This window comes from Salvelinus fontinalis, chromosome 17 (genome assembly GCF_029448725.1).
Source record: "Salvelinus fontinalis isolate EN_2023a chromosome 17, ASM2944872v1, whole genome shotgun sequence".
NCBI lineage: Eukaryota > Metazoa > Chordata > Actinopteri > Salmoniformes > Salmonidae > Salvelinus > Salvelinus fontinalis.
The window spans coordinates 32,300,082-32,323,224 of record NC_074681.1 but is presented as its reverse complement, the minus strand read 5'-3'; the positions used below and the strand labels follow the sequence as shown (position 1 = coordinate 32,323,224).

At 40.5% G+C, this 23,143-nt stretch overlaps 1 protein-coding gene across 4 annotated transcripts in view; it reads left to right on the top strand.

Annotated features, from left to right (window-relative positions):
• The first annotated feature begins 942 nt into the window (after positions 1–942).
• Positions 943–23,143, top strand: part of LOC129814172 (cyclin-Y-like) — a 45,016-nt gene continuing 22,815 nt past the window's right edge. For 3 of the 4 annotated variants that reach the window (XM_055867060.1, XM_055867057.1, XM_055867059.1), the window contains exon 1: positions 944–1,601. In XM_055867060.1, coding sequence (XP_055723035.1) covers positions 1,448–1,601 — 154 coding nt within the window. In that variant the 5' untranslated portion in view covers positions 944–1,447. Of the gene's footprint in view, positions 1,602–23,143 lie in introns of all 4 variants that reach the window. The other variant, XM_055867056.1, reaches the window with a different exon arrangement.

Sequence of the window (23,143 nt, the reverse complement as noted above, 5' to 3'; positions counted from 1 at the left end):
CAATAACATCTGCTAAATGTGTATGTGACCAATAGCATTTGATTTTATTTGGCTAATCTATACTTCCATATTTACAAGTCCTATTCTTGAAGATTAAGGGGTGTAACATTTATTGGAATGACTGTAATTCTGATAGACTTTGGTTTTTGATGTAAAGATATAATTTAATCATATTATTATATGATGTAGAAAGCGATGGGGTAGAAGAAGCCTTCATATAACCAACCCATAAAGTAAAAGTTAACATCCATATATGGCCAGCTATGTAAACTTTAACATTGATTTAACCTGCAGTAGATGTCATTCAATTGGTAACATACATTTTTGTCTTCTTCTAATGCCTCTTATGGGGAAAGTAATCTAAAAGTAACAATGTAATCAGATTATGTTACTGAGTTTGGGTAATCCAAAAGTTACATTACTGATTGCAATTATGGACAGGTAACTGTAATGGATTACATTTAGAAAGTAAGTAACTTACCCAACCCTGCTCCCAACTCATAGGAAACCATACCCAGTTGACTACTTGGTGGAAGCCCTCAATGGCAATATCCATGCTAAAACAGGTTTTAGCCATGATGAGTCCTCTATCTCTATAAAATCCGGCACAACTCCAATATTTTCAAAGTTGTTGAAATGTCACGTGCGTCCACTTACATCAGTGCATTCGTGAAAACCTAACCATTATGAAAATGAGATTAGATCAAATAAGCCTCAAGTAGCAAATTAGCAATTCAAATGTTTTGTTTACCAAATGCTACACTCTCTCATTGACCTCGATAAAACAATTCTTATTCATTGATCTCGATTCAAAAACGCTTATTTTCGTGGACAGATTTTGGGAGTAGTAAAACCTCTCGCTTCACTTCTTCCCCTCTGTTAAAACGTCTCGGACACGTCAAGGGGCGTATTCATAACGGAAACCGTTTACCGTTTTACAACTAAACGGAAGCACACAGAGAAAAAATAAAGTTTATATTGGACAGATTCAGGTAGCTAACTCCCCATTTCATTTCGTTTGCTTCCGTTTAAGAAACGTTTTGCAACAGAATTGGTGTAATGAATACGGCCCTGGCAAGATGTTTATTATGCCGATTTTGTTGCAAATCATTTTGCAACTGTTTGGACTAATGATTACACCCCTGGCACGTCTGATTTAAATAGCAGTCAATAGCGTGGTTAATGCGTGGGCTTGGCAGACTGTGGAAGATAAAAGGAAGGTGGGCTGGCTGCAACGGTTTACAGTGTAAAATCTGTCATTTTTCTCTGCTGCGTCTATTGATTATCTCGTTGACTGTGCGAGGATTTATCAATAACAGTGCATTTACGTGCTGGTCGCAGCGACGGTTTCACCCTTGGTGCTCTGATCTTCTTCCCATCTTCAGTATCAATTTGAACCGACTAATATCATTCTTTGAAGAGAGCAATATTGTAACGGATTGGAAAGATGGGAAGCACGAGCTCTTGCTGTGTGTCTTCGAGCCCGAAGCTCCGGAGAAATGCCCATTCGAGGCTGGAGTCGCACAACCCGGAGCCGGAGTTGAGTCGGGAGGATACGGGCTGCAACCTGCAGCATATCAGCGACCGAGAGAATATCGACGGTGAAGTATTTTAGGCAGCCCATATCTTAATAATTGCCTAATGTATAAGAATATTAGCTTAAAGTTAAATGTTCCTGTGTGCTGGTGGTGAGTGTTTTGATAAATAACACGACTTAACCATTTTGAAGTTCACACTGAATTTTATTGCATTGGTTTGTCAAGTAGCCTATAGCGATAACATTTCGGAAACATTTACTGGCAACATTGTAATGATTGCTTAATTTGCTCTTAACTATTATAGGCCGATATTGGTTTATTTTAAGTTCTTTAATTCCTTAGAGACTCTTTCCAAATGCCATGCAGAAATCATTACTAAGCATATTCCACTTAGCTAGGGTTTCTGTCCTCCTTCCCTGGCAGTGGATCTGTGTTATTGACTTATAATGCTTCTAATAGGCCTGTTTATCTGAATGTGTGCTGTTATTACTGTACATGGGGGCAGGCAACATGGCAATCCAGTCTGCCTCTCAGTCCCATGTGACATGTTGAAATATGGGAATGTGCCCCAAATAGCACCCTATTCCCAATAAAGATCACTACTTTTAACCAGAGCCTTATTGTTCCTGGTCAAAAGTAGTGCAATATATAAGGAATAGGGTGCCATTTGGGACGCCACCATGGTGCAACAGAGCAGACAGCATCCTCTTCATAAAGAAAGACTCCTTTGTGCTTCTCTTTGTTTTCAATTTCAGCATGAAAGACACACCAATGGTGACATGGTATAACACTCTGACACACATGCTAATATGCATTTCAATTGATCCATTCAAAGTGTCTACTAAATGGGTATAGCCTATTCAAGCTGAATGTCTCATGTAGAGATGCAATTCTCTGAAATATTGAGTGGTCTGCTCTGCAACATGCATGTCTGAATATCCATGATTGGCAAAGTCTGTACATTTTTACATCAACCACTTTTGGTGTTTTCCCCATTTCTCATCATCAGTATTTCTTGTGGATGTGTCCGTTGACTGAAAAGGGGTCTGGTACTCATTTTGGTTGCCCGGTACTGTATATATTTAGGTGACATTATTCCACAATATTTTAAAGCCAATATTTTATGAGGTGCTGGTTCTAAAGCAGTAGAACATTTCAGGTGCTGGTACCGGTGTGTACCAGCCTAATTCAAACACTGGGTATGTCCAAGCCACTAGAACCTATAATGGTGGATGGAGGCTGTGACTGTCTGTATAATACAGGCTCAGTGTCTTTGGCCCTTGGCTCTCCTCTCCAAGTTACTTCTGAGTGCTGGAATGGGACAACATAATCAGGTAGTGTGGGTTCAATATAACCAGCATGTTTTTCTCAGGCAGCCTTGCATGTCTCTGGAAACATTACCAATAACTAGAGGTCGACCGATTTATGATTTTTCAACGCCGATACCGATTATTGGAGGACCAAAAAAGCCGATACCGATTAATCGGCCAATTTGTTTTTATTTATTTGTAATAATGACAATTGCGACAATAATGAATGAACACTTATTTTAACTTAATATAATACATCAATCATTTTAGCCTCAAATATATATAATGAAACATGTTCAATTTGGTTTAAATAATGCAAAAACAAAGTGTTGGAGAAGAAAGTAAAAGTGCAATATGTGCCATGTAAGAAAGCTAACGTTTAAGTTCCTTGCTCAGAACATGAGAACATATGAAAGCTGGTGGTTCCTTTTAACATGAGTCTTCAATATTCCCAGGTAAGAAGTTTTAAGTTGTAGTTATTATAGGAATTATAGGACTATTTCTCTCTATACCATTTGTATTTCATTAACCTTTGACTATTGGATGTTCTTATAGACACTTTATTGCCAGTGTAACAGTATAGCTTCCATCCCTCTCCTCGCTCCTACCTGGGCTCAAACCAGGAACACACCCACAACAGCCACCCTCGAAGCAGCGTTACCCATACAGAGCAAGGAATAACTACAAGTCTCAGAGCGAGTGACGTTTGAAACGCTATTAGCGCGCACCCCGCTAACTAGCTAGCCATTTCACATCGGTTACACCAGCCTAATTTCGGGAGTTGATAGGCTTGAAGCACAGTGAAGAGCTTCTGGCAAAACGCAGGAAAGTGCTGTTTGAATGAATGCTTACGAGACTGCTGCTGCCTACCACCGCTCAGTCAGACTGCTCTATCAAATCATAGACTTAGTTATAACATAATAACACAGATATACGAGCCTTAGGTCATTAATATGGTAGAATCCGGAAACTATCATCTCGAAAACAAGACGTTTATTCTTTCAGTGAAATACGGAACCGTTCCGTATTTTATCTAACGGGTGGCATCCATAAGTCTAAATATTCCTGTTACATTGCACAACCTTCAATGTTATGTCATAGTTATGTAAAATTCTGGCAAATTAGGCAGCCCAAACTGTTGCATATACACTGACTCTGCATGCAATGAACGCAAGAGAAGTGACACAATTTCACCTGATTAATATTGCCTGCTAACCTGGATTTCTTTTAGCTAAATATGCAGGTTTAAAAATATATACTTCTGTGTATTGATTTTAAGAAAGGCATTGATGTTTATGGTTAGGTACACATTGGAGCAACGATACGCACCGCATTGATTATATGCAACGCAGGACACGCTAGATAAACAAACTAGTAATATCATCAACCATGTGTAGTTAACTAGTGATTATGATTGATTGATTGTTTTTTATAAGATACGTTTAATGCTAGCTAGCAACTTACCTTGGCTTCTACTGCATTCGCATAACAGGCGGGCTCCTCGTGGAGTGCAATGTAATCAGGTGGTTAGATCATTGGACAAGTTAACTAGTAAGTAAGGACTAGTAAGGTCGCAAGATTGAATCCCCCGAGCTGACAAGGTAAAAATCTGTCATTCTGCCCCTGAACGAGGCAGTTAACCCACCGTTCCTAGGCCGTCATTCTTAACTGACTTGCCTAGTTAAATAAAGATTAAATAAAGGTGGGGGGAAAAAAAACGGCCAAATCGGTGTCCAAAAATACAGATATCCGATTGTTATGAACTTGAAATCGGCCCTAATTAATCGGCCATTCCGATTTAATCGGGCGACCTCTATTTGTAATGGTGACAATTACAACAATTCTGAATGAACACTTATTTTAACTTAATATGCCATCAATAAAATCAATTTAGTCTCAAATAAATAATGAAACATGTTCAATTTGGTTTAAATGATGCAAAAACAAAGTGTTGGAGAAGAAGGTAAAAGTGCAATATGTGCCATGTAAAAAAGCTAACGTTTAAGTTCCTTGCTCAGAACATATGAAAGCTGGTTGTTTCTTGTAACATGAGTCTTCAATATTCCCAGGTAAGAAGTTTTAGGTTGAAGTTATTACAGGAATTATAGGACTATTTCTAACTATACCATTTGTATTTCATATACCTGTGACTATTGGATGTTCTAATAGGTACTTTAGTATTGCCAGCCCGATCTCGGGAGTTGATAGACTTGAAGTCATAAACAGCGCAATGCTTGAAGCACAGCGTAGAGCTGCTGGCAAATGCAGGAAAGTGCTGTTTGACTGAATTCTTACGAGCATGCTGCTGACTGAGCAGTGGTAGGCAGACTGCTCTATCAAATCATAGACTTAATTATAATAAACACACAGAAATACGAGCCTAAGGTCATTAATATGGTCAAATCCGGAAACTATCACTTCGAAAACAAAACGTTTATTCTTTCAGTGAAATACGTAACCGTTCCGTATTTTATCTCATGGGTGGCATCCCCAAGTCTAAATATTGCTGTTACATTGTACAACTTTCAATGTCATGTCATAATTATGTACAATTCTGGCAAATTAATTACGGTCTTTGTTAGGAAGAAATGGTCTTCACACAGTAAGCAACGACCCAAACTGTTACATATACCCTGACTCTGCTTGCACAGAATGCAAGAGAAGTGACACAATTTCCCTGGTTAGAAGAAATTCATGTTAGCAGGCAATATTAACTAAATATGCAGATTTAAAAATATATACTTGTGTATTGATTTTAAGAAAGGCATTGATGTTTATGGTTAGGTACATTGGTGCAACGACGGTGCTTTTTTCGCGAATGCGCTTGTTAAATCATCACCCGTTTGGCGAAGTAGGCTGTGATTCAATGATAAATCAACGGGCACCGCTTCGATTATATGCAACGCAGGACACGCTAGATAAACTAGTAATATCATTAACCATGTGTAGTTAACTAGTGATTATGTTAAGATTGATTGTTTTTTATAAGATACGTTTAATGCTAGCTAGCACCTTAGCTTGGCTCCTTGCTGCACTCGCATAACAGGTAGTCAGCCTGGCATGCAGTCTCCTCGTGGAGTGCAATGTAATCGGCCATAATCGGTGTCCAAAAATATAGATTACCGATTGTTATGAAAACTTGCAATCGGCCATTCCGTTCCGATTTCATAGTTTTGACCTCTTCACTATTATTTTACAATGTAGAAAATAGTAAAAATAAAGAAAAACCCTTGAATGAGTTGGTGTGTCCAAACTTTTGACTGGTACTGTATGTATAGGGAGGGAGGTTAAAGAAGAGAGCGAGAGTACTGGGGACTGCTCATAGTATGATTGGAAAGGAGCGTGTAGGTGGATGTTTTGGGTGTCGTTCAAATGCCAGCCATAAGGCCCTGGTCAAAAGTAGTGCACCATGAACGGAATATGGATCCATTTGGGACAGAGGATGTGAGTGAGGTCAGACAGTATGAAGATGGGCTGCTGAAAGGAAGACTTATCAGGGGGCTGTCTGTTGCTGTCCTACCACAGCAGCAGGCCTGTAGAGGCATATGGGTAATGACAAATCACTGCTGAGAGAGAGAAACTGATGCCTCTATGGGGACTCTTATGAGTAATATAAGGAGGGTTATTCTCCTTTCGAAAGGATGGACTGTTAAGCTTAACACTCCTCTCATGGACTAAGTCCATCACCATTACGATACTCTTGTCAAAATAGTTCTGAATCACATAAACAAACTACAATTTTAGAAATATATATATAAGCAGTATAAATTGTTTAGAAGGCTTCACTAAGCATTGACAGTTGCAGTTTATTTAAAGTGGGATCTAGTTCTGTTTGAGAAGCCTTGAGTCTGACCCAGCCAGCCTGAGTTATGTTATTTCACAATCCGTTTAGGGCTTTGTGGCCCTGTCATAAAGTGATTCTCCATCTTGTGTTTTTAAGCAGAGATCATCATGGCATTACATCAAGTATCTTGCTTGCCCTGTATGAACTGATGTTTTGGGGAAAGGGGGATACCTAGTCAGTTGTACAACTGAATGCATTCAACTGAAATGTCTTCCACATTTTAACCCGATTGCTATGAATCAGAGAGGTGCGGGGGGCTGCCTTAATCAACATCCACGTCTTTGGCACTCGGGGAACAGTGGGTTAACTGCCTTGCTCAGGGGCAGAATGACAGATTTTTACCTTGTCAGCTTGGGGATTAGCCCAACGCTCCTACCCAGCCAGGCTACCTGCCGCCCCTTGGCTGATACTCAGTCGACTTCAGGTTGGACATGCCAGGCAGGCTGCTTTTGAAGAAATTTAGAGCAAGGCTTACTTTGGGCAGATATGGCACCCTATTCCCTTTACAGTAGTGATACGGTGGGGAGGGGGGGGGGGGGGGGGTGCAATGGTTGCATATCGGGATATTAGTTCTGACTTTTTACACATGTTGTGTTACAGCCTCCATTAAAATGGTTTTCTTTTGTCACTGGCCTACACACAATACTCCATAATGTCAAAGTGGAATTCTGTTTATTTTTTTTTACTAATGGTGACTTTAAATCTGTTAGTTTAATGACTTTGATAAGAGAACTGAGGATGGATCGACTACATTGTAGTTACTCCACAATACTAACCTAATTTGACAGCGTGAAAAGAAGGAAGCCTGCAACAAGGCACTGAAGTAATACTGCAAAAAATGTGGCAAAGCAATTCACCTTTTGTCATGAACACCATGTTAAGTTTGTGACAAATATTTTCAAGCGTAGTGGTGGCTGCATCATGTTATGGGTATTCTTGTAATCTTTAAGGACTGGAGTTTTTCAGGATAAAAAAAGAAACTGAATGGAGCTAAGCACAGGCGAACACCTGCTTTCCAACCGACCCTGGGAGATTAATTCACCTTTCAGCAGAGCAATAACCTAAAACACAAGGCCAAATCTACACTGGAGTTGCTTACCAAGATGACAGTGACTGTTCCTGACTGGCCTAGTTAATTTTGACTTAAATCTGCTTGAATCTCTATGGCAAGACTTAAATGTTTGTCGTGCAATGATCAACAACCAATTTGCCAGAGCTTGAAGAAATCTGAAAAGAATTTGGGGCAAATATTGTACATTCCAGGTGTGCAAAGCTGTTAATCACTCACAGCAGTGATTTATAACATGTTTTGATTCAGGGTGTATTTCCACCAGAGTTGTTGCTGGAGAATTGAATGTTAATTTCTCTACCATAAGCCGCCTCCAACGTCAGTTTAGAGAATTTGGCAGTACGTCTAACTGGCCTCAACAGCAGACCACGTGTACCTACGCCAGCCCAGGACCTCCTTTTTTTAACTGTTTGATCATCTGAGACCAGCCACCTGGACAGCTGATGAAACTGTGGGATTGCACAACCAAAGAATTTCTGCACAAACTGTCAGAAACCATCTCAGGGAAGCTTATCTGTGTGCTCGTCGTCCTTACCAGGGTCTTGACGTGACATCAGTTCGGTGTCATAATCGACTTCAGTGGGCCAATGCACACCTTCGATGGCCACTGGGACGCTGGAGAAGTTTGCCCTTCACGGTTGAATCCCGGTTTCAGCTGTACCGGGCAGATTGCAGACAGTATGTATGACATCTTGTGGGCAAGTGGTTTTCTGAACAGAGTTCCCCATGGTGGGGTTATGGTATGGGCATGCATAAGCTACACACAATGAACACAATTGCTATTTATTGGTGGCCATTTTGAATGCACAGAGATACTGTGACGAGATCCTGAGGCCCATTGTCGTGACATTCATCCCCCTGGCATCACCTCATGTTTCAGCATAATGCACGAGGCAAATGGTGGTCATTCCAGATACTGACTGGTTTTCTGATCCACCCCCCCTACTTTTTTTTAAGGTATCTATCGATGCATATCTGCATACCCAGTCATGTGAAATCCATAGATTAGGGCCTAATGAATTTGATTTCAATTTACTTATTTCCTTTTAAGAAAATCTTTGACTTTGTTGCTTTTTACATTTTTTGTTCAGTGTACATCAATTTAAAAATGTCACCGATGGGTGAGAAATGTTTAATCCATTTTGAATTCAGGCTGTAACACAACTGTGGAATTAGTCAAGGGGTATGAATACATTTGAAGGCACTGTATATCGTATTGTTTTCACTATCACAATATTATTTAGCTGTACCTGCACCAAAATTCCAGTATTTTTCCTTCACAGCTTGTCCTCCTTTTTAAAGCTGCAATCTGTACCTTTTTGGGCGACCAACCAAATTCACATAGAAATGTTAGATATGTCATTCTAAGAAGCTGTAGATATGTTCTCTGTGCACTATTTCTATGCATCCCATTAAGTTGGTGCGTATTTTACTTTCGGTTTTGTACACCAGCTGAAAATGCAATGTTATTGGTTATCTATATGGTACAATGATTCACTACACAATACATTTCTTGTTTTGTCAAACAGAAATTAGTCAAACCTTTAGAACTTTAGAAAACAACAGGAAATGGTGAGTGATTTCTGCGTATCGCATCTTTTAATAGGGGGCCAATTTTTGTTTTCAGCTTTTTTTTAAACTGATCGAAATCTTGTTCCTCTGCAGCAGACATGGTGAGCAATATGTTTGGAACATCATCACAATACATATGTCATCATGATAATCGCAATACATGTCGTATCGGCACCAAAGTATTGTGAAAGTAGAGAATCGTGAGGTCCCTGGCAATTCCCAGCCAACTCTATAGTGCTCTACTTTTGACCAGAGCCCAAGGGACCCTGGTCAAAAGTAGTGGACTGTAAAGGGAATAGGGTGCCGTTTGGGGTGCCATTTGGGACACAGAGACATGTTCTGTTGAGAATCAGTAACTTTCTAAGCTGCCTCAGAGGGAAAAGGGCTTAACTTAAGATAGGTCATACTGCAGACCAGGGTGCCAGGCAACCTCCGCTGATGCTCTTATTTCAGGTTATGGATGCAGGGAGTCTCTCCTCTCTGAGACTCACTGACCAAACATGCTGGGTGCTCATTACGTGGCTGTAAATTAGGATTAGTAATATCATCTTGAATGGGGAAAATAACTTCTGTAGCCTTTTGTGTGTGATCTATAGCTCAAGTCCTCCCCTTTTTGTATTTGTGACTGCAGTGGCTAGATACCATTCATGGCACTAATTATTTGGTGCAGAAGGAACACTGCATTGATTATATGGTCAGAAACTGTCGCTCTAAAGAAGAGGTTATTGTGAATCTGCACGAGTTGATTTATATTGTTATTCCATATTATTCTCCCCTGTGTGAGTAGCATGTTCATTGTACATGCAGTAGTCAACTGGAAGTAAGATGCAGCATTAATTAGAAATAACGTTCTCCTCAGCTGTCTGTTTTCCGGTTGGCTCACCGATTTTAGTGTCTTCAGAAAGAATTCATATTTATTTGACTTATTCCACATTTTGTTGTGTTACAGCCTGAATTAAACTAATTACACTGAACAAAAATATTAACACAACACAATAATTTTATTGAGTTACAGTTTATATAAGGAAATCAGTCAATTGAAACGAATGAATTAGGCCATAATCTATGGATTTTACATGACTTGGAATACAGATACCTTTAAAAAAAGAAAGTAGCTCCATGGATCAGAGAACCAATCCAGAAATTGCTGGATATTGGCAGGAACTGGAACACGCTGTTGTACACGACGATCCAGTGCATCCGAAACATGTTCAATTGGCGAGTATGCAGGCCATAGAAGAACTGGGACATTTTTAGCTTCCAGAAATTGTGTACTGACATTTTCATCAGCTGTCTGGGTGATTGGTCTCAGACAATCCCGCAGGGGAATAAGCTGGATGTGGAGGTCCTGGGCTGGCGTGGTTACACGTGGTCTGCGGTTGTGAGGCCGGTTGGACGTACTGCCAAATTATCTTATACGACGTTGGAGGTGGCTTATGGTAGACATTTACCTTAAATTGTCTGGCAACAGCTCTGGTGGATATTCCTCAAGTCAGCATTCCAATTGCTCACCCTTAACTTGAGATATCTTTGGCATTGTGTTGTAACAAAACGGCACCTTTTGATGACCTTTTTTGTCCCCAACACAAGGTGCACCTGTGTAATTGTGATGTTTATTCAGCTTCTGTCAGGTGGATGGAATACCTTGGCAAAGGAGAAATGCTAGCTAACCTGGTAGTAAACTAATTTGTGCACAACATTTGAGAGAAATAAGCTTTTTGTATATGAACATTTCTGAAAGCTTTCAGCTCGTGGGACCAACACTTTATATGTTGCGTTTTATATTTTTTGTTCAGTGTAAACTGTTTTGCTCTCACCCATCTACACACAATACCCCACATGTATTTAGAAATTGTTGCAAATTTCTTAAATGAAATATCTCATTTACATAAGTATTCACATGTTAGAATCACCTTTGGCAGTGATTACAGCTATTACTCTTTCTGGGTAAGTCTCTAAGAGCTTTGCATACCAGGATTGTACAACATTTGCACATTATTCTTCAAGCACTGTCAAGTTGGTTGTTGTTGATTGCTATACAGCCATTTTCAAGTCATGCCATAGATTTTCAAGCAGATTTATGTCAAAAATGAATGTTTCCGAGTGGCCTAGTTACAATGTCATCTTGGTAAGCAACTCCAGTGTATATTTGGCCTTGTGTTTTAGGTTATTGTGCTGCTGAAAGGGGAGTTTGTCTCCCAGTGTCTGTTGGAAAGCAGACTGAACCAGGTTTTCCTCTAGGGTTTTGTCTGTGCTTAGCTCTATTCAGTTTATTTTTAGAAGGAAAAACTCTAGTCCTTTGCCGAAGACAAGCATACCAATAACAGGATGCAGTCACCACCATGCTTGAAAATATGAAGAGTGGTACTCGGTGACGTGTTGTTGGATTTGCCCCAAACATAACACTTTCTATTCAGGTCAGTTAATTTCTTTGCACATTTTTTGCTAATGAACTTTAGTCCCTTGCTGCAAACAGGATGTATGTTTTGGAATATTTTTATTCTGTACAGGCTTCCTTATTTTCACTCTGCTGTTTAAGTTAGTATTGTGGAGTAAGTACAGTGTTAGTCCATCTTCAGTTTTCTTCTATCACAGCCATTAAACTCAATTTTTTTTGTGTCGTCGTTGGCCTCATAGTGAAATTTCTGAGCGGTTTCCTTCGTCACTGGCAACTGAGTTAGGTAGGACACCTTGTATCATTGTAGTCTGGGTGTATTGATAAACCATCCAAAGTGTAATTAATAACTTCACCATGCTCATAGCGATATTCAATTACCCATCTACCAATAGGTGCCCTTTGTAAGGCATTGGAAAACCTCCCTGGTCTTTGTGGTTGAATCTGTTTTGAAATTCAGTGCTCGACTGAAGGACTTTACAGGTAATTCATTACATGTGGGGTACAGCGATGAGGTAGTCATTCACAAATCCTGTTATTGCGCACAGTGACTCCATGCAACTTACTATGAGACTTGTTAAGCAAATGTTTATTCCTGAACTTATTTAGGCTTGTCATTACCAAGGGGTTGAATACTTATTGAGTCAAGACATTTAAGCTTTTAATTTTGTATTAATTTGTAATTTTGTGTGTGTAGGCCAGTGACACAGTGACTCAATTTAATCCATTTTAAGTCTGGGCTGTAACACAACAAATGTGGACAACGTCAAGGGGTGTGAATACTTTTCTGAAGGCATGTACATGACTGCCTATTATCTCAAATACAGTTTAATTATCAGATATAAGATGGTGCTTACTGCTCATGCCTTGAGGCAAATGTCTTGTGATGCGTCTACCTTGTCTCAGACCACATCACAAGCTGTGTGTGTGTCAGGCCTATTGAGATACGTTTACCTTTACATTTAGACTGATGTGAAGCTGTTGTCTGCCTAGCCCGTTCCTTCTACTGTATGACGCTCTCTGTTCTTTTCCACCACTTTGAACTCAATTTCTATTCCTTACCTCCTTTTCTGTCTGCATACACTGGTCTCGTCTGTAATTATGCAAATGAGAGAGGTCGAGATAGGACAGCGTCTGAGCTATTTCCTTTTGATACCCCCTCTCCAGAGAGCGAGTTGGACTTAAATGGGCATGTTTATCCCCTATGGTGCTCCTTTACCTCTACAGACCCCCCCCCCCCCTTTTAAATAATATTATCCTCCGTTCCTCACCCCTACAACTGTCTCTTCAGATCCATTCACTCCACACAATGACTCCCCCCCCCCCCCCCCTTTCATCAGCTGCTCCTCAGCTGCTCAAAGCATCCCGGCATAATAAACAGAATTATAAACAGCATGTACAAATAGATCCTCCTCTGGCTGGTTAGAATGTCCCCATCATCCTTTTGAGCCACACTAGTAGGATGCATAATAACCAATAAACACAGGTCTTTGAAGGTCATGTGTCCTCCTGTGGTTTTGGGAAAATATGTGAAAGCTCAAACAAAACTGTGGTTTTGATGAGGGGCGAAAAACCTTTTGTAAAACCTTTTTTTTATTTTAAACCAATCATCTCTCATTGAATATACCTGGAATTAGTTAGTCCTTACTAGAGGTTGCCCTATTAATCGGTATGGCCAATTTTTTTAAATAATGGCCGATGTTATGACAACTTGAAAAATCAGCCTTTTTGGACGCCGACTATGGCTGATTGCATTCCACGAGGAAACTGCGTGGCAGGCTTGACCACCTGTTACGTGAGTGCAGCAAGGAGCCAAGGTAAGTTGCTAGCTAGCATTAAACTTATCTTATAAAAACACTATCTTCACATAATCACTAGTTAACTACACATGGTTGATGATATTACTAGGTTAACTAGCTTGTCCTGCGTAGCATATAATCAATGCGGTGCCTGTTAATTTATCATCGAATCACAGCCTACGTCGCCAAACGGGTGATGATTTAAAAGCACAAACGTTGTACGAATGTACCTCACCATAAACATCAATGCCTTAAAATCAATACAAAAGTATATATATTTTTTCAACATGCATATTTAGTTACAAGAAATTAATGTTAGCAGGCAATATTAACTTGGGAAATTGTCACTTCTCTTGCATTCCGTGCAAGCAGAGTCAGGTTATATGCAACAGTTTGGGCCGTATGGCTCATTGCGAACTGTGTGAAGACCATTTCTTCCTAACAAAGACTGTAATTAATTTGCCAGAATTGTACATAATTATGACATAACATTGAAGGTTGTACAATGTAACAGCAATATTTAGACTTAGGGTTGCCACCTGTTCAATAAAATACAGAACGGTCCGTATTTCACTGAAAGAATAAACGTTTTGTTTTTCGAAATGATACTTTCCGGATTTGACCATATGAATGACCTAAGGCTCCTATTTCTGTGTGTTTTATTATAATTAAGTCTATGATTTGATAGAGCAGTCTGAGCGGTGGTAGGCAGCAGCAGCCTCGTAAGCATTCATTCAAACTTTCCTGCGTTTGCTAGCAGCTCTTAGCAATGCTTGATCACAGCTCTGTTTATTACTTCAAGCCTATCAACTCCCAAGATTAGGCTGACAATACTAAAGTGCCTATAAGAACATCCAATAGTCAAAGGTATATGAAATACAAATGATATAGAGAGAAATAGTTGACGCGTCATAACTACAATCTATAACTTCTTAATTAACTGGGAATATTGAAGAACTGGGAATATTGAACCACTAGCTTTCATATGTTCTCATGTTCTGAGCAAGGAACTTAAGTTAGCTTTTTTACATGGCACATATTGCACTTTTACTTTCTCCTCCAACACTGTGTTTTTGCATTATTTAAACCAAATTGAACATGTTTCATTATTTATTTGAGACGAAATACATAAATAAAATCTATTATATTAAGTTAAAATAAGTGTTCATTCAATATTGTTATAATTGTCATTATTATATATATTTTTTTTTTTAAATCGGTATTGGCTTTTTTTGGTCCTCCAATAATTGGTATCGGTGTTGAAAAATCATAATCGGTCAACCTCTAGTCCTTACCCATTGAGGAGATCTGTCTAAAAATAATAAATGGCGAAAGTTTGTGGGATGGAGAGCAGTTAAATTCCCACTGTTACGGTTTCTCCCTTTACTGCTAATGAATAATTTCAAGCAGATTAAGCCTTTGCAGGCATACTAGAGGTGTGTGATTGATTGATTAATTGACTAATGTGGAGGAGGAAATAATTTACTGGCAATCTGATTTTCACTGCTCATTGATTTGTAGTCAAGTGCTATTATACAAATCTGAGTTGACATACCTGTGTGATGTTGGGTAAGATTCGTGGAATCTTTATTCAGAGAAATGGTCTCCTCAGAGCAACTCTGAAGCAATCAGTTACATACAGTGCATTCGGAAAGTGTTCAGACCACTTGACTTTTTCCACATTTTGATACGTTACAGCCTTATTCTAAAATGGATTAATTAGTTTGTTTCACTCATCAATCTACACACAATACACCATAATGACAAAGCAAAAAAAACAACTGAAACATCACATTTACATAAGTATTCAGACCCTTTACTCAGTACTTTGTTAAAGCACCTTTTGGCAGTCTTTTTGGGTATGACGCTACAAGCTTGGCACACCTGTATTTGAGTTTCTTACATTTTTCTCTGCAGATCCTCTCAGCCTATGTCAGGTTGGACGGGGAGCATTGCTGCACATCTATTTTCAGGTCTCTCCAGAGATGTTCAAGTCCGGGCTCTGGCTGGGCCACTCAAGAACATTGAGACTTGTACCGAAGCCACTCCTGTGTTGTCTTGGCGGTGTGCATAGGGTTGTTGGAATGTGAACCTTCACCCCAGTCTGATATCCTGAGCGCTCTGGAGTAGGTTTTCATCAAGGATCTCTCTGTACTTTTCTCTGTTCGTCTTTCCCTCGATCCTGACTAGTCTCCCATTCCCTGCCGCTGAAAAACATCTCTACAATAAAGGCTTGATTGGTGGAGTGCTGCAGAGATGGGAGACAACCATCTCCAAAGAGGAACTCTGGCGCTCTTTCAGAGTGATCCCTGGGTTCTTGGTCACCTTCCTGACCAAGGCCCTTCTCCCCCGATTGCTCAGTTTGGCCGGGCGGCTAGCTCTAGGAAGAGTCTTGGTGGTTCCAAACTTCTTCCATTTAAGAATGATTGAGGCCATTGTGTTCTTGGGGACCTTCAATGCTGCAGACATTTTTTTTTTTTTTGTACCCTTCCCCAGATCTGTGCCTCGACACAATCCTGTCTTGGAGCTTTCCGGACAATTCCTTCGACCTCATGGCTTGGTTTTTGCTCTGACATGCACTGTCAACTGTGAGACCTTTATATAGACAGGTGTGTGCCTTTCCAAATCATGTCCAATCAATTTAATTGACCACAGGTGGACTCCAATCAAGTTGTAGAAACATCTCAAGGATGATCAATGGAAACAAGATGCACCTGAGCTCAATTTCAAGTCTCATAGCAAGGGGTCTGAATACTTATGTAAGGAAGGTATTTACGTCTTAATTTTTGCAAATGTATAAAAAATAAAAACCTGTTTCCACTTTGGCTTTATGGGGTATTGTGTGTAGATTCTTGAGATGTTTGTATTTATTTATCCACTTTAGAATACGGCTGTAACGTAACAAATTGTGGAAAAGGTCAAGGGGTCTGAATACTTTCCGAACTCACTGTATCTGTTCACATACGCCCATAGTATTATACTGAGGTAATGTACAAAAGCACCGCCAGATTACACATTACTTAGTCTTGAGTCCCAGCTTTTCCCTGATTTATCCTTTTCATTGAGGGGATTTTATTGATACTGTACCTCCTCTTCAAGAAGAGCCCACATTGATCTGAGAGACATTGATTGGGTAGTCCATTGATTATGCCTCCCTTCTGCAGGAGAATTTGCTCCAGGTCCCATGGGTTGTACTAGGTGTTTGTCCCAAATGACACATTATTCCCTAATATATAGTGCCCTACTTTTGGCCAGGGCCCATAGGGCTCTGGTCTAAAGTAGTGCACTATATAGAGAATGGGGTGCTATTTGGGAAGCGGCCCCACGCCATTCTCAGGTAATTTTATTTAACTTTTTATTTATTCAGGGGAACCCATTGAGACCAGTGTCTCCTTTACAATGGTACCCTGAGGACAACAATGCAACAAATTCTAAATGTTCAATAAAAATACAACTACAAATTACAGAATCATCACTAAAGCTTCAAACACCACAAATACAATTATTGACATTTAATCCAAACAGTTGCAATTCTCATTTAAATTCATTCAACATTTAAAGTCCTAAACTGTCCTAGAGGCAGTTAACCATCCTTGTGAATGGGTTTGGTATCTCATATTTTAACAGTGAAGTGAGGTATATCAGAAGCTTGTGTAGTAGAAAGGGTGTAATGAAGTGATCTACGGGACTTTAAAGAGGACAAGCCAACCTTTTGACACAGGATGCAGTGTTGTATTAAAACTGTCACCTGCGATAAAGTGAAGGGTGCTATGGTACACTTCATCAAAAGGTTTAAGAATAGTGGCTTCCGCATTCTGATAAATGGTGTCACCAGAGTCAAGAACTGGCAGTAAAGTGTACTGTACAATCTGCTGTTGAGGGAGAGGCATGATCTACAGTGGGGCAAAAAAGTATTTAGTCAGCCACCAATTGTGCAAGTTCTCCCACTTAAAAAGATGAGAGAGGCCTGTAATTTTCATCATAGGTACACTTCAACTATGACAGACAAAATGAGAAAAAAAATCCAGAAAATCACATTTGTAGGATTTTTTATGAATTTATTTGCAAATTATGGTGGAAAATAAGTATTTGGTCACCTACAAACAAGCAAGATTTCTGTCTCTTACAGACCTGTAACTTCTTCTTTAAGAGGCTCCTCTGTCCTCCACTCGTTACCTGTATTAATGGCACCTGTTTGAACTTGTTATCAGTATAAAAGACACCTGTCCACAACCTCAAACAGTCACACTCCAAACTCCACTATGGCCAAGACCAAAGAGCTGTCAAAGGACACCAGAAACAAAATTGTAGACCTGCACCAGGCTGGGAAGACTGAATCTGCAATATGTAAGCAGCTTGGTTTGAATAAATCAACTGTGGGAGCAATTATTAGGAAATGGAAGACATACAAGACCACTGATAATCTCCCTCGATCTGGGGCTCCACGCAAGATCTCACCCCGTGGGGTCAAAATGATCACAGGAACGGTGAGCAAAAATCCCAGAACCACACGGGGGGACTTAGTGAATGACCTGCAGAGAGCTGGGACCAAAGTAACAAAGCCTACCATCAGTAACACACTACGCCGCCAGGGACTCAAATCCTGCAGTGCCAGACGTGTCCCCCTGCTTAAGCCAGTACATGTCCAGGCCCGTCTGAAGTTTGCTAGAGAGCATTTGGATGATCCAGAAGAAGATTGGGAGAATGTCATATGGTCAGATGAAACCAAAATATAACTTTTTTGGTAAAAACTCAACTCGTCGTGTTTGGAGGACAAAGAATGCTGAGTTGCATCCAAAGAACACCATACCTACTGTGAAGCATGGGGGTGGAAACATCATGCTTTGGGGCTGTTTTTCTGCAAAGGGACCAGGACGACTGATCCGTGTAAAGAACAGAATGAATGGGGCCATGTATCGTGAGATTTTGAGTGAAAACCTCCTTCCATCAGCAAGGGCATTGAAGATGAAACGTGGCTGGGTCTTTCAGCATGACAATGATCCCAAACACACCGCCCGGGCAACGGAGTGGCTTCGTACGAAGCATTTCAAGGTCCTAGAGTGGCCTAGCCAGTCTCCAGATCTTAACCCCATAGAAAATCTTTGGAGGGAGTTGAAAGTCCGTGTTGCCCAGCAACAGCCCCAAAACATCACTGCTCTAGAGGAGATCTGCATGGAGGAATGGGCCAAAATACCAGCAACAGTGTGTGAAAACCTTGTGAAGACTTACAGAAAACGGTTGACCTCTGTCATTGCCAACAAAGGGTATATAAACTTTTGTTATTGACCAAATACTTATTTTCCACCAGAATTTGCGCACAAATTCATTAAAAATCCTACAATGTGATTTTCTGGATTTTTTTTTTTCTCTCATTTTGTCTGTTATAGTTGAAGTGTACCTATGATGAAAATTACAGGCCTCATCTTTTTAAGTGGGATAACTTACACAATTGGTGGCTGACTAAATACTTTTTTCCCCCACTGTATTTCTATAAAATAAGCCTACTTTAAATATCAGCTTAACTAGCTCATCTGTATTTTTTGTAATTTTTTTTATTAAATTAAAAATGCTGTCCAATCCAAAAGTCCAGATATTTATAGGTGGGACCATGCTCGATGAAAGAACCATCCAATGCAGAAATGTGTAAGCCAGCTGAAAAAAAAAAATGGAGAATTTGATAACCATATACATTGAGTTTTTCCAGCATTAAGTACCAATTTGAAATCAACAAGGACTTTCTGCAAGGTGACAAAATAGCCTGGTCAGCCATAGGGGCAATGGTGTACATACTGTACACTGTAAGTGTCATCTTTATTTGACTGCCACAGCTTTTTGCAGAGAACAATATTATTTATGTAAAGAGGACAGGCCCCAAAATTGACCCCTGTGGGACACCTTTAGTAAGATCGCGGTACCTTGATTTGACACCATCAGAAAGCAAACGTTGTGTCCAGTCGGACAGATACTGTAGTTCCGAAACCACATTTGCAAAATGCCTGGTTGAGTCCCATTTCAGACAACCTTAGGGGATGGTCGACAGTATCAAAGGCCTTGGATAGGTCTGTAAATATGGCAGCACAGTGTTTCCTGTGATTGAAGCAATTTTAATATATAATTTAAGACTAGTTAGCGGGAGACAATGCCATCCTGTCTGATGTTCAGACTCTGCTTGCAGATGTAAGTTAAGAAATCTGTACTGCCCTGCCCACTTCAATGTTGTTCAAGCAGAGGAAACTGCTGTTCTGAAATGCATCAAAAAGCATGCACTGAGATCAACTTCTGCCTGAAGCCCATACACGCTGCAGCGTACATGTTGGACCCGAAGTATGCTGGCAAGAGCATCCTCTCTGGTGCAGAGATCAACAAGGCCTATGGTGTCATCACTACCGTATCTCGCCACCTTGACCTGGATGAGGGCAAGGTTTTTGGCAGTCTGGCGAAGTACACTTCCAAGCAAGGGCTTTTGGATGGAGGTGCAATATGGCAGTCATGCCAACATATCTCATCAGCCACCTGATGGAAGGGACTTTGTGGATCTGAGGCTCTTTCCCCTGAGGCTCATCCTCCAAATCGCACCAACATCAGCCACCTCAGAGCGCAACTGGTCCTTGTTTGGGAAGACACACCAAAGCACGCAACAGGCTGACCAATACAAGGGTTGAGAAATTGGTGGCCATCCGGGCAAATTTGAGGCTTTTTGAGCCTGACAACGAGCCATCCTCAAAAAGGTTGGAAAGTGACAGTAAAAATGAGGCCTCAGTCTGACGTTCAGAGGTGGACATTGAGGAGGTCCAGGGAGAAGACATGGAAGCCTGAGAGGAAGACAACCAAAGCTTTAGTTTCTAGACTATCATTTTATAGATTTATGTTAAATGTTTTTGGGAGATGCGATGGATCATTGGGGATCATTCAATATTCCCTTTTGTTGTTCAGTGAAATTATCCCATGTGAATAGTCAACTCATTTAATTAAAGTTCAATTCGTTACTAAATTGTTTCGTTTTTTTCTATTGGAAGCATTTAATCATATGCAATTGTCTACTTTTATGATAAGGTATAAGGTTTGTTTGTCTCCATATGGTAATTATAACAGGCAATCAAGTGGATGCGGTCTTTGCAATTTTGGAACACAATATACCATATGAGAATTTAATGTGGTGGCTATGAATTAATGCCTCTTCATTTGCACTGTGGCTTTGCCTGAGAACACACACTTGTGTTCCCCCTCAGACATTTTATTATGTGCGCTTGTGTGTGAATCTCCCCGTCTCTGACGCCTTGGGCTCCCCTGTCCGATATCAGACTGACTGAGGTTGCTTTGGCCTCAGTCCAGCCACGTCAGCTCAAGTTGTCTCACCTCTCGTTGATTTGTTGAGCTCATGGTGTTTCTGCTGTATTCTTCTGGACAGAGGAAGGGGAGCCATTTGGAACCCTTTCTTTACCAGACAGAGCTCAGTAGCTCAGGGTTTTAACTGGACCCACCACCATCCACCACACTCTTAGTCAGCATTTGTAGCCCAACAATGGTGTGTCTGTTGAAACGATATCAGGGGATTGGATGATGGGGTCTACATCCCAAATGGTACCCTACCCTTATATAGTGCACTACTTTTGACTAAAGTCCTACGGGCCCTTTTTAAAAGTAGTGCACTATATAGGGGATAGGGTGCCATTTGGGACGCAGATGGTGTTTGCTAAGTGACAGGATGGATGCTACAGACGGGAGTTTGGGAGTGGTAGCTGTTTTTGTTATTTCTCTCTTCTGACATTTGTGTGTCTTGCTTTGGTTTGGGAGTTTATAAAGAAAGTTTGATTCTGTTGACAGTTGACACTAAGATCCATTAATGTGCAAAGTAGTGTACAGCAAGTACGAGTCAGTAATATTAGGAGAAGCTTTTCAGTATAGTGAGAGCCACACAAAAGAATGGCAGTAACTAAATACTCATGCTGACATCACCATACTAGATTCTTAGGACTTCCCTTGTAATGTGATTTGAAAGGGAATAGTTCACACAGACGGAGGGCAGTGGAAGCAAATGTGTTATTTCTTGAGGGATTTTCTGTCATTGCCTCACACTTAAGACATGTTGCAGATCAGATGTAAAAGTTAAAGCTTTACAAGCATTAAACGGCAGCTATTTATCTTATTATTGACTGCTCTATCAATCTCCCATTTATCTGAATGGCAATATTATCACACTGACATTTGTTTTGGCAATGGCTCAAATCAAAATGTGTTGCTGTAATGACTCATTAAATCCATTTGATCCCTATTGTTAAGTCTGACGATACGTAAAATCAAAATGGCCAATTCCATATGTCAACAGACGAGAGCTGGTGAAAAATGAGTTTGCTACTGTGACCATCCTCCTTAGACCCCTCCCTCCCTCCTGCCTGCCCAGTCACCCACAGGCCTCCAGCTTTTCCAAACAACCATGTGACTGTGATTATCTGCTCTTGTTGCGCTAGCCCCAGCCGCCTCTGTGCTCTGTCTGTCGGTCTCTCTGTCTGTGTGTGTGTGTGTGTGTGTTTAAGTTCACAGCACTGTTTTTAACAGCACTATTGTCAAATCATGAAGCCTATCAGAGAACAACAGGCCTACACTACGGGCCAATAGCCCTCTCCTCTTGCACAGGTTGCGTCCTCAAATGGCACCCTATTTCCTCCATAGTGCACTACTTTTGACCACGGACTTGAGCCCTATGGGCCTTAGTGCACTACTTTCAACCATGAAGGAATAGTGTGCCATTTGGGACGCTACCTCTTTGCTAAAGTTTACCTGCTGAGCTAGATATTCAGTATCAGCAGTGCTGGCTTTGGCACTATTCCATTTTACAGTTGACTTCTGATAAGTGTGCTGAAGTTCAGTCTCAAATACATGTTCTATAACACGGTTTCGCAACTGGCGGCTTGCGGGATGAATTTGGCCCTTGTTGATTTTATTTGGCCCCCTAAGGTTTCTGAGCAATTTTTATAACTTTTTCTTTTTTACATTTTCATTGTTGGACCTACAGGCAGTGCTTGACTTGGGCCAGATCTGTCCTGAGCGCCGTACTGGCACCTACAATTTTGGGGAAATTGCGTACCAGCTCCTCTAAAAAAACAAAGTGGTCTATCACTGTCCCGGATTCACACACAGCGTAAAAAGATTGATCAAAGAGGAATGAAGGTGGGATCTGCATTGACTAGCAATGGAGAGTGGGATTTTCCACCAGTCTGTGAATCCGTTGTGTGCAGATTGAGTGCGCCAGCCTGATGTTGTCAAATGAGGGTTCTTACGGTCATGAATATCCTGGAAAAGGCATGGAATTTTAATATTGTTTTCCTTTTTAAATATATTATCAATCACTTAAGAATCTATATCAGCCATGATCAGAATTAGGCCTCTCTGTATGTGCATCATCTGCGTGTATGCCAGTGGTGTTGCCTGAGGGGAGGGGGGGAGATTTCAGCAGCAGGTAGCCTATAAAATAATTATAGACTAACTATATAGCCATACTACCTCGCTAGTTAACAAATTATCTCTAAGCATTAATGGTGTTGACTCGCTGTCTCCTTTCCACCAGCACTGAAATAAATCTGACACCATTATTGGAAAGCTGGGATTCCACCCTATT